This window comes from Cryptomeria japonica, chromosome 10, assembly GCF_030272615.1.
Source record: "Cryptomeria japonica chromosome 10, Sugi_1.0, whole genome shotgun sequence".
Classification (NCBI taxonomy): Eukaryota; Viridiplantae; Streptophyta; class Pinopsida; order Cupressales; family Cupressaceae; genus Cryptomeria; species Cryptomeria japonica.
In genome coordinates, this window is record NC_081414.1 from 228496110 (window position 1) to 228507972 (window position 11863).

At 34.5% G+C, this 11863-nt stretch overlaps 1 protein-coding gene across 1 annotated transcript; it reads left to right on the top strand.

Annotated features, from left to right (window-relative positions):
* The first annotated feature begins 323 nt into the window (after positions 1-323).
* On the top strand, positions 324-5271 carry LOC131077779 (uncharacterized protein At4g15970). Its single transcript, XM_058015328.2, has 3 exons — positions 324-757; positions 2599-2964; positions 4796-5271. The coding sequence occupies exons 1-3, from the start codon at positions 596-598 to the stop codon at positions 5231-5233; spliced, it is 966 nt and encodes a 321-aa protein (XP_057871311.2). The 5' UTR covers positions 324-595; the 3' UTR covers positions 5234-5271.
* The last annotated feature ends 6592 nt before the right edge of the window (positions 5272-11863 follow it).

Here is an 11863-nt window from a genome sequence, read left to right on the forward strand (position 1 = left end):
TATTTTTTATTTCTATAATAGATAAACATTAAATATTTGGAAACCATTTTTCTATTTATTTTTATTTCAATAATAAAACTAAAAATATTTTTATTATTTGTAAACTCATTTTTTATTTATTTATTTTTTATAACCACAATGTAATATAAATTATAATATAATAAGATATATATATGAACCTGCTCTATATAGATTATAGATTATCATAGTTTTAACAAGAGATGACATAATTATATGATCATATGGACTCGTATTATCGCATAGCCGGGTATGTTAACTTATGTACCTGTCGTGCTCACCAAGTTCTCGTCAAAGCAACATGCGAGAGAAGGCTCTATTTCAAACAAACACTTGAAACAAAAGCTTACATCAGAAATGGCGATTCAACTTCAGTTTTGTTTGAATTTATTCCTGTAACTAAAACATCCATTTTTCTTTCCTCTTATTCGGGCAAATTAGCCGTCTGTGGATATTAAAATCTTTAAACCGATTTAATTGGAGGTATGCTCGTTTATTTCGTTCTGGATCACAATGCTGTGACGAATATAGTTTGGGCAAGCCCTTTGTGAAGGAAAACCCAAGAAAAACATCTGCAATGTCAAATTCCTGGACAAAAAGGAGCAGAGTGGTTATCCTCATGTGTGTAGCATTAGTATCAATGACTTGTGTCATTCTATCCTGTACAACCAGGCCAAATCAGCCAATTAAATGGCGACTAGGGGAAAGCATTTCTGTCGGGGCTACAGGCATCAACTTGGTATGCAAATTCTCACTGCAACTATTGGGTTTTAACAAAATGGGTACTTTCTTGCTGGGAACAATTCAAATTTGAATCTTGGATTCAATCCTTGGTTTGATTATGTTGCAGCTTCGAGTTATAAAGGCGTTGTAAATTGGGTTGTGTACAGTTTATTCAAAACATAGGCAAGTAGTGATGCATCTGTGGAAGGTTATCATAAAATTGAAAAAAAATCATATTTTAGCAGGTATTCATGGCTCTCTGAGTGGAAATTCAAATATGCAATTGGATTAGATCAGTTGAACGTTATTGTACATGAACAAAGATGAAACTTTTGGAGTCATGGTTTTACAATATAAGTGGGTAAACATGAGGACCCTGTATTAGTATAGATCAAGAAAAGTATGTTGCAGGGATTTTTGTGTTCAATTTGTGATTCAACTAAAATGGAAAATATACTGTGAAGTTTCCTGTGTTGCCAGTTTTTGGAAACAGTTACCAGTCATCAGGATGCACCTTTTTTTCATTGATGAGGATTGTTGACAGTCTGTTTGTTGTACTATCATCTTGAATCATCGATAAGAAATCAAAATTTCAGTTATATAACATCCAACCATAGATACCATGATACATTTTAATGACCAGATAGCCATTTCCCCTGATATTTCAATAGTGTTTGTATGATTTTACATAAGAAACTCATCCTAAGTTTCTATGGTTTATGACCTAACTTACCCTTTCCGCTTCCTATACTTGCATTTGGAAAGTTTCTTGTTTTGATTCTTGCTTTTTGAAAGAACCAAAGGGATGGCACCTGATTTTCTTCCCTTTTACAGTCCCACTGCCCCAAAAGAAAAAAACTTTGAACTGTAAAGGTCAAGAATGTGGAGCATAATGATTTTCTTTATCCCAATAGTTTCCATTCCAAACTAAAAAGAATATTGAAGGTCTGGATAGGGTGGCACGTCAGAATTTTCTTTATTCCAATATTCCATTTTCATTAAAATCTAGTTTATAAAAACTCATACAATGTTCAGTTATTTTCAAGTCCATGGGGGTTTCAGGAAATGGCTCATGGCACTTGTTTAGAAAATTATTTTCTATCCAGCAGGGGATTTTATGAAATGAAAAAATTGTTATAGGATAAAGTAGAATTTTGTTCAGGAAAATACGAATTCTTATTTGTTCGATTTTAGAAATTTAGAATTCACCATTTTAGGAGATTTTCTGACCTGTATCATTCATTTATAGCGTTTACCAGCCCTTACAATGAATTAAGGAATTCATGTCCCTCATACACTATAATGATTATCTTGGTGCATCATAGGAACTGGATAGCCACCGTCTTAGATTCCTGTTTGTAAATTTAAGAATAAGATTTCTATTTTAATGAAATTTTAGAAACCATTTACCTGTAAAAATTTCAAAAAATTCTCAACACTCTCTCAAAATATTGTAGGAAGTCCCCTCCATGGAACCACTACCTTAACTTTCTGTGCATGGTCGGAGAGTATTTCAAAATAAGGTGACCAATCTTGATCAAAAGGAAGAAATGAAGTATTTTTTATGTTTCACTGGTGATTGCGTCTGTTGTTCAAATGCAAAATGTCGACCTGCAAGGTTAATCATATTGTTCAATCTTTTGTTTTCTGTATTTTCTAAAATTAAGGTTGCTTTTTTTATTGGGGCTAATGAAGTTAGATAAGAAAAATGCTATGATTATAGGCTAATTATGAAGCAAGCTAAATGGTGAACATTAACACTCCAAATGTAGTCTTCTTGCAGAGTTGAAATATACATTGAGCTGAATTTTAGATCGATACAAATCTGAAACACAAATGATTGTCGCTGTTATGCAGGGCAAAGAACCTCCACAGCTGGAGACAATATTACAGAAGGTTGATATGGGTGATAAGACGGTTATAATAACTACATTGAATCATGCATGGGCAGAACCAAATTCTATGCTAGATCTTTTCTTGGAGAGCTTTCGCACTGGGGAAGGAACGAGTAGGTTCTTGAATCATCTGATTATAGTTGCTTTGGATCAAAAGGCTTATGATCGGTGCTTATCCATCCATTCTTACTGTTTTATTCTCAAGACTGAGGGTATTGACTTTTCCGGGGAGAAGCTTTTTATGACACATGATTATTTGAAGATGATGTGGAGAAGGATTGATTTCCTGAGGACTGTGCTTGAAATGGGATACAATTTTGTTTTTACGGTATGCTTGCCACCATCTCCTTTTCCTCTTATTCTCATTTATCTTTAGTGAAGGTTAATACCACTGTTTTCCAGAAATAAATGTAAATCAGTATATGGATTTGGACACTAATGGAAACAAAATGGTGAATTGTTTGATGCTTTGCATACAACCATCTATAGATCAGTTGGTAAGTAAAAACAACAAAAAGGAAAGTTATGGATTTGAACAGATAAATGCAAAAGGAAGTTATGGACTTGAACAGATAAATGGAAAAGGAAGGTTATGGACTTAATTTATGACTGTTCCTTTTGTGACAATGGCAACTCGTGTTATAAATGGGTCTAAAATCATTCATGGTTCAATAAAAGCTCAAACAAAAAGAAAATTAAAGAGTTTGAACAGTTAAATAGGTCATGGGCTTAACGAAAGAAAATTAAAGAGTTTGAACAGTTAAATAGGTCATGGGCTTAACGTAAGACTCTTAACGTAAGACTCTTCCTTTTGTAAGAGGGGAACTCTCCTGTTACAAATAAACAGGCTCTTTCTTTCCAAAATTAAACTCCATATACAACCATCTTCAGTTCAATTAATAAAAAATACATATCAAAAAAAAAAAGTTAAAAGGGTTTTAAAAACAAAAGAAGTCAGGGAAAACTTACCCCATTCCTTTGCTGTAAACAAAAGAAATCATGAGAAAATTTACCCCCTTCCTTTTCCTACAGCAGCAATCCCCTGTTGCACATAGATAACCTCTTTCTTTTAAAATTAAACTCCACTACTCTGCTGTTTAATGCCATGCAAACAACCAACCACAGCCTCTTGATAAGAGAGTCAAAAGAAAAAGAGAAGTTATGGGTTTAAACAGTTAAAAACAAAAGAGAGGTCATGGACTTAATTTGTGACCGTTCTTTTTTAATAGAAAGGAACTTCTTATTATAAATGAACAAATTTTTTTTTCAAAAATTAAGTTTTATTGTTGATAAGAGAGTCAAAATAAAAAAATAAAAATAGATTTGAGCAGTTAAAACTATTGTTTCATGGGATGTGTCCCCAAAAAAACCCTACATTCTTGGTATGGGATGTTTCCAAGACTTAAGGATTTGGGGAAGTGTCCCCCATAGCACCACCACCTCTGCTACCTCCATTGGGTTGCTTGCTATATGGTACATACCATTATATACTGATTGCAACCTTTAACTTCATGAAAACTAGTTTTCCTTTCATGGAACACTCATAAAGATGTTATATTGCACATTGTGTCTTGAAGATTTCATTTCATCTCAATTTGAATAGCAGCACTGCCCCCTGCCATCGTCGCATCACCATCCCCTCGCTGTCCCCAAATTTAGACCCTTGATCCCTGTCCCATATCCCCACATCCCCTATCAAGAAATTTCATGGAACTATGTTAAAAACAGGAGGGAGGTTATGGGTATATATTGTGACCTTTCCTTTTGCTACATTGGCACTCCCCTGTTACAAATGGGCAATCTCTTTCTTCTAAATTAAAACCCCTGTTACATAAGTGCAATCCCTTTCTAAATTAAATATTTCCCTACAGATTTAATTATTTCCAAAAGAGAGCTCTACCAATCATAGTAGAAAATTACCACCTATTGAACCACACAATATTTAAGAATAGCCGTTTCTACAACTGTTTTTTATTTTTCCGGCAATTGCGTTTAGATTTTCCATTAATGTTACTTAAGAAGAACCGTTTCATACAACTGTTCTCCATAATCACATTTTCGTTTTCCATGTAATATCAGATTTGGAATTCGATAATTATTACTCGTAACTGTTATTTTTACGGATTGGTTGCTACTGACATGGATCATCTTCTGTACAGGATGTAGATATATTGTGGTTCAGAAACCCTTTCGACCATTTTGCAAAAGATGCCGATTTCCAAATCGCTTGTGACGTTTATAATGGCAGCCCTACAGATCTGAATAACACTGCAAATGGAGGATTCAACTATGTAAAATCAAATAATCGGACAATACAATTCTATAAATATTGGTACTCCTCACATGAGTTATATCCAGGAAAGCACGACCAAGATGTGTTAAATTCTATTAAGCATGAAGATGAGATCACGAAAATAGGATTGACAATGAGATTCTTGGATGAAACTTATTTTGATGGCTTTTGTGCATCACGCAAGGATTTGAACAAGATTTGCACTATGCATGCCAATTGCTGTATCGGATTGAGCAATAAGCTTCTTGGTTTAAGACAAATGCTCACAGAGTGGAAAATTTTTCAGTCTGAGACCATTATTTAAGAGAGGATGTTGTAAATAACATTGTTGAGAATTTCATGGCAAGGTAAGTTGTAATGCAACATGGGATCATTTCCATAAGGATAGAATATGAGTATTTTAGAATGCTTGTTTGAAGAAATGGTTTTTTTGGTTTGTTTTTTAATTATGGTATTTTACTAGCAACAACAGCTCAATAGCGCAGTAGTTATCCTAATAGGCCCTACTGTAAACTATGGTGTTGGTGTAAGTTTTTGAATTCAATTGTACAAGATTGTGTGATTGTTGAAAAATGATAGAGTTAAATTATTTTATTTTTTTCAATAAAAGTGGATTATTCCATTAAATTTTTTTATTAATATTTTTTATTTTTTACACAGGATTCAAAGAGCATACCGGAGGAAAGAACCCTGGGAAGAAAACCTCCGGTCACAGCTCATAAAATAAACCTATAGTATCTAATAGATCAGTTTATACACCCCGCCCCAAACCACATACAAAATGCAGTCACAACACATATAATATCAGTTTTACATAGAGCCCATATGTCCCATCAGATAATTTTCAAATGTAGACTCCACAACTGCTATCAATGGAAGAAGACAAAATTTTCCAAAGCCCTGTGCCAAATCCCATGAGCCAAAAACCTTCCTGCCAAAAAATAAAGTATCAAAAAACCTTTGGAAAAACACTATTGTATCAAATACTATGAACTCGAACTCTCCTCCAGACAACGAACATGAATACTTGAAATGAAAGGGGAAAGCGGGAATAATTATCATCATAAAGTTTTACATCAACATTATTCAAGAAAATCACATAACCTACCTCTCGCTGATTAGCATTGCTATCAATGGCTAAATTTGCCAATAATCCGCAATCTTATTAACTTCTCTGTAACAATGGGATAACAAGAAGGATTCAAACAATTCTAATTTTTGTAAAATGAGATCAAGCATATACTGCAAATTCCAACAATTCGATTTCTTTTTCATAACACATTGAATAATCACCATAGAATCACCTTCAATTATTAAGTCCTTAATTCCCAAAGAGATTGCCATATCCAATCCAAAAGACAAAGCATGAAATACCGCATAATTGTTAGTTTTAAAACCAATAGCATGACACTTAGCTCGAATAAAATTTGCATTGTGATCATAAATTACCATGCCTACCCCAGCCGGCCCAGGGTTACCACGAGAGGCCCCATCAAAATTCAGTTTAAAGTGCCCCTGTGGAGGAGTTTTCCATCTAGCAGAGTATCTCTTACTTATTGCATCATTCTTTTTTAACATTGAACCTTGAGAGGGTAAAAACGATAGCATATTCCAAACTCTATTAACTCTACTATCCCAGTGCGAAAAAGAAGTAAGATTTTCCAAATTCTTATAAATAAACGACAAAGCAACCTCAGAGATTGAAGACTCAATTTTTAATAGAACCTCAGACACAGGAGAACTTGTTTTTTTAAATATCCCGTTGTTTCGCTCTAGCCAAATATTCCAAATCACAATAGATGGAGATATGATCCAAAGGCATGTATTAAAAGATGAGGCAAACATAAAGGGCCAGATCTAAAATGGGAAATGAGATTCTTACCAATAACAAATGATATATTTAACTTCTTAAACAACCACTGCCAACATTCATAAGCATAATCACAATGTAGGAACAAGTGTGAAGAAGATTTTCCAAATGTTACAAAGGACGCAAGGGAAAACATCAATAATACCAAGCCTGTCTAGTCTCATACCTGTAAGGACTATGTCCTGAACTACCAACCAAGCAAAGGCTCCAGCTTTAGGAAGACAAGCCGAATGCCAAAACAACTTATAAGGCTAGGATGATAAATCTTTAGCAACCATAAGAGAGTTGTAACCATCTTTAATAGTGTACTTACCAGAAATATTCTTTGTCCAAATAAGTTCATCCTCAAAATCAGAAAGAAATACAATTCTATCCCCAAAAATCTTCTCAAAATCTAATTTCATACTTTGATCAACATCTAAGAAATCAATCGACTTCCATCTAGCTAGCTTAAGGGGTCCACTAGTCACAATTTCAAAATAATTTGCTACAAAAACACCCCAAAGAGAGGAAAGAATAGTGATCAGAGGAGACCAATCCCTAATACTCACCAGAGGTGTGTGTCCATTCCATACTTCATCCCAGAATCTGACCTTTCTACCATTATGAACAATCCATGAGAGATGAAGCAAAATAACTGATCTACATTTACAAAGGAAATTCCAAATAGCAGAACCCGAAGGCAAATTTGAGACTTTAAAAATGTACTCTCTCGGTCCATTATTTAAATATTTGGCAAACATATTATTATAATAGTAATAAAAACTATATTAATTTTGATTCTTTGGAACAATTTTACAAAAACTGTTCAAATACTTCTAATACCTTCCTTTCCTCTCTTTTTTCAATTACAAAAAAAAATATCATGGACTGACTACAACAGTCCAACATGGAAATTTGTAGAAGTTTCTCCACCATATTTTCATAGAACACCCCAATTGCTCATGTCTAAGTAGCTAGTCACCAACTGATAAAAAAAAAAGTAGCTAGTCACCAAACCTCTTCAGAAAACCCCAAACTACTCATGTCTAGCCAAATGTCCTAGCTAGTCACCAAACCTCTTCAAAACATCTCAAACTGCTCATGTTCTGACAAATGTCTTGATTATCCAACAATACTTGTGAATTGAGACGTACTCCATTATCCACAAGCATACCACTCCTCTTGTGAATTGAGACAAACTTTATCATCCACAGTAACACATCTACAAAGCTAAGAACCGAATCAAACTCAATGCTCCATAAATACCACTCACTATGTCTATAGATCGAGACAAACTCAATTATTTCTAAACTAAAACAACTACTATGCTCCCCTTGCTCCATGAAGGAACCCAAACAAGAATAACAAGAATAACATTCCATTTTAAGGGTCTAGCAGGAGTAGAACCTATTCAATCCATCACCAATAGCAACTAGAAACCGTTTAAACTAGTGGTCTACACAGATAAGCACACACTTGATCACGTCAATAGGGAGCCTACGAGTCTACCACAAAAGTTTCAATCTTTAATGCCTATTCTTCTGATTTACTTCTGTAATTTTCAATACCCATTCTTTTGACATTGCTAGCGACTCTTCTTCACATGCCTTCTATTAACAAATAAGACTCAGCTGGAACATAAATAAATTTCTATTTTTGCTTGGCATTGACTTCAAAATAGACATTCACCACATTAAAATTCCTTTCAGTGATGCTTTTAATCTCTATTGTTTGGATGCTGACTTCACTCACCAAGTTTGTTATCCTTTTTACAAATTTTGTACCAAACAAAAGCCTTTGAATACAATGGAGCCAACAAATACCTTTATTCTATTCCCACACCTCAAAACAACCTTTCAAATGTCATTTGAACTACATTCAACTCAATGCTTCAATTTATCCTTCAACGCCTCTCTATCATCATCACCACAATAATCGCCATCAACTTGCTTTCATATCATGTTAAAAAATGGTAGAACATATAAAGAAAATCAACTGAAAAGTTAAATCATTATTATAGAAATGAAAAGATATAATCGCCATCAACCTGCTTTCATATCATGTTAAAAAATGGTAGAACATATAAAGAAAATCAACTGAAAAGTTAAATCATTATTATAGAAATGAAAAGATATATTTATTTGATTTTTCAGGATAATTTACAGTGGCCCGTTAAAACATTATCTTCCCATAACTTCTCTGAAATTTCGTAATTTACCTTACAAGAATTAACTCTCAACTAATAAATAATTAAAATAATTTGGACATTTATTCTCCGCCACCTTCGCGAGTCTTTATTGCCCCTCTAATCTTCATTATTACTTGTTGAGACGTGCGTCCGATTTTCCTGCCGAAGCGTCCTCTTCTCGCTTCCTTCTCTTCTTTCTGCACATTCTGGATTCTTCTCTCTGGTTTCCCTTCTCGCATGCCTTTTTCCTCCGGCCACCATGTCTTCTAAGCCTCTGTTTGGTTTTATCATGAGTGTTTACCCGAGGCCTACTTCTTGCTTTGGCGCAGACACTCCTATTTCCCTCTCCACCTCCACTCGTCAGGTCTCTTTCAGAAGGATCATTGTCAGGTCTCTTTTAGAAGGATCACAGATTTGAGACTTAAGCGGCTCCTCATCCATGCGGACCCTCCAGTTCTACTTGCAGTCAAAATGATCCTGGGTAGTGCCCATTTGAGTAGGGATGAATACCTGCGAGACAACACCAGCATCTCCTCCAGGTTCGTGGCTTATCTGTTGGACCAGAAGCTACCTAAGCAATCTGTTTGGAATCTCACCAAGGAGCTCTTTCCTAAGGAAATTCTCCAAGAATTTCAAGAAATCTTGAATAAGGCCCTCCATGATTCTGGCGCACCTCGGCCAAGTGACCAGATTCTTTTCAATGCTCACAGAGAGCTCATCAAATACTATCCATTCCTCCTCAATCTGAAGGGTAAAGATTTGGATAGACACAAAGTCTTTGCCAATGTAGGTCTGAGCTATCTTAAGTGGAGGTTCTTGGGCGACAACCTAGAGGCTCAAGGAAAAGAGGAGGATCTCTTTCAGTTTGCACAGATGAATAGAATCTTGCCTATGAAAGCTGTAGAGGTAGAAGCAAAACCGGAGCAGAGTTGCAGAAGTAGTTCGAACAGAGGCCATAGGAGCGCGGGTCGTGGCTGGGGTCCTCCAGTAGGCAGAGGTCGTGGTCGAGCAAGAAAAGAACCGCCGCAACCCGACCTTCCTTCTACAAGCTAGGCCCTCTTTTGTTGATATTTAAATTTCCCTACCCGATACTTAGTTATAAAGTTGTATGTATTTTATTTTGGTTTCATACTTTCATGCTTAAATACTCTAGTTCTAGGCAGTTGCCATTATCGTTTATAGTCCCATTTTCTTCAGACTACTATATTTTTGATGACTCTGATAAAGGTTTCCAGCCCTTTGCGGGAACCATGTTATGCTGGGTTCTCTGAGAACAGGTTTTCTGAATGTTATGAACCTCAACGAAGAAATTTCTGTATTTAACCTAAATCAATACAAATTTTGGGTCTGCCTTTACCGATAAAAAAAAAATTAAAATAATATATTAAATCCCTAGTTACGAGAAATGTGTTGGGAGACGGTTTCCCGTTGCGGACAATGATTTTCGTTTTTCTAACAGTTGCTGTTAAAATTTAAATAAAAACTTAAGATATTTTTATCTTTTTCCTAATTTGGAGGTGGAGTTTACATTAGTTTATAAATGCCAATAAATCCCAAGCTGAACTTTACATTAATTTGTAAATTTTGTAAGCCGAGTTAAGTATCACACAAATTTATTTATGTCCTCCTGATTTTATTATACTTATTGTGTGAAATGTTTTATATAAATTATTTTAAAATGAAAGAATGAAATCAAAGAATGTTTAAATTTTTTATAGAGATATATGTTTTATAATTTTTATTTTTAAAATTAATTATATATATATATATATATATATATATATTAAAAATCGGTTTCTTATAGGCAATCTTTTAAACTTCTGTTTCTCATCACGTTGCCGTTGCAGTTGCGTTTCTCATTTCTCGTTTCTGGTAACATAGGTTAAATCTAATCTTAAATCACTATAATGTCTTAATTAGAAATGTAAATCTTAATTTTTCTAACAGCATTTTCTTGTCACGTTCCTACTTGACAATGTTGTTATACTAATATATAGCATCCTATTAAGCAGTCTCATGGAGGTTTCACTATCTATTTGAAACACTGGGAAGTCTCATGAAACAAAAAAATGTTACAAGATTAAATGTAATTGTAAAAAATATGAACAAATTGACATCACTTGCAATATCAAAACATGAATAAAAGATCAAGATAAGATGGGTTGAGTGCTGGACTGAGTCGTGGGGACCTCTAGAATAAAATAAAATAAAATATGAAGATAAGGCACACATGGATAAAGGTACCCATGAAAGACATGGGCCTGCATAATTTATTAATGACTTCAGAAATTTCCAAGCCAATGCAATTAGCAGACAAAAAAATAAAAAGAAAACTCTAACAAGACATAGAAATGGATATCCATTGAAATGACATGAACCTGGCTTCAGAAATTTCCTAACCAATACAATTGACAGGTGAAAAACAAAAAGTAAACTCTAATAAGACCTAAAGATGGATATCCATGAAAATGACATGGACCTCCATATAAATTTTCAAATCAATACAATTAGTAGGTATAATAATACATACAGATGGATATCCATGAAAACGACTTGGGCCTGCATAATCCATTAAAGGCTACGCAGGAATTCACCTACCAACGCAATTGGCATGTGAAAGATAAAAAGAAAACTTATAACTTTTGACTAGCTTTTTCATGCCTACGTCATAAAGAGAGCTTGTAAATGGGCAATGGACATCCATCAAGACAAAAGGATGAAGGCAGAGAGACCGCATGGGAGAAGGAAGATAAGATGTGTTCTTCTAGAATTATGTTTTCTTTGACAAAAGGCCAAAAACGCATGTCAAAAGAGATGTGTACTTATGGAATAAGATGATCGCAGGATATGCACAGAACTCATTTGTTGAAAAATCTGTAGAATTTTTCAAGCAA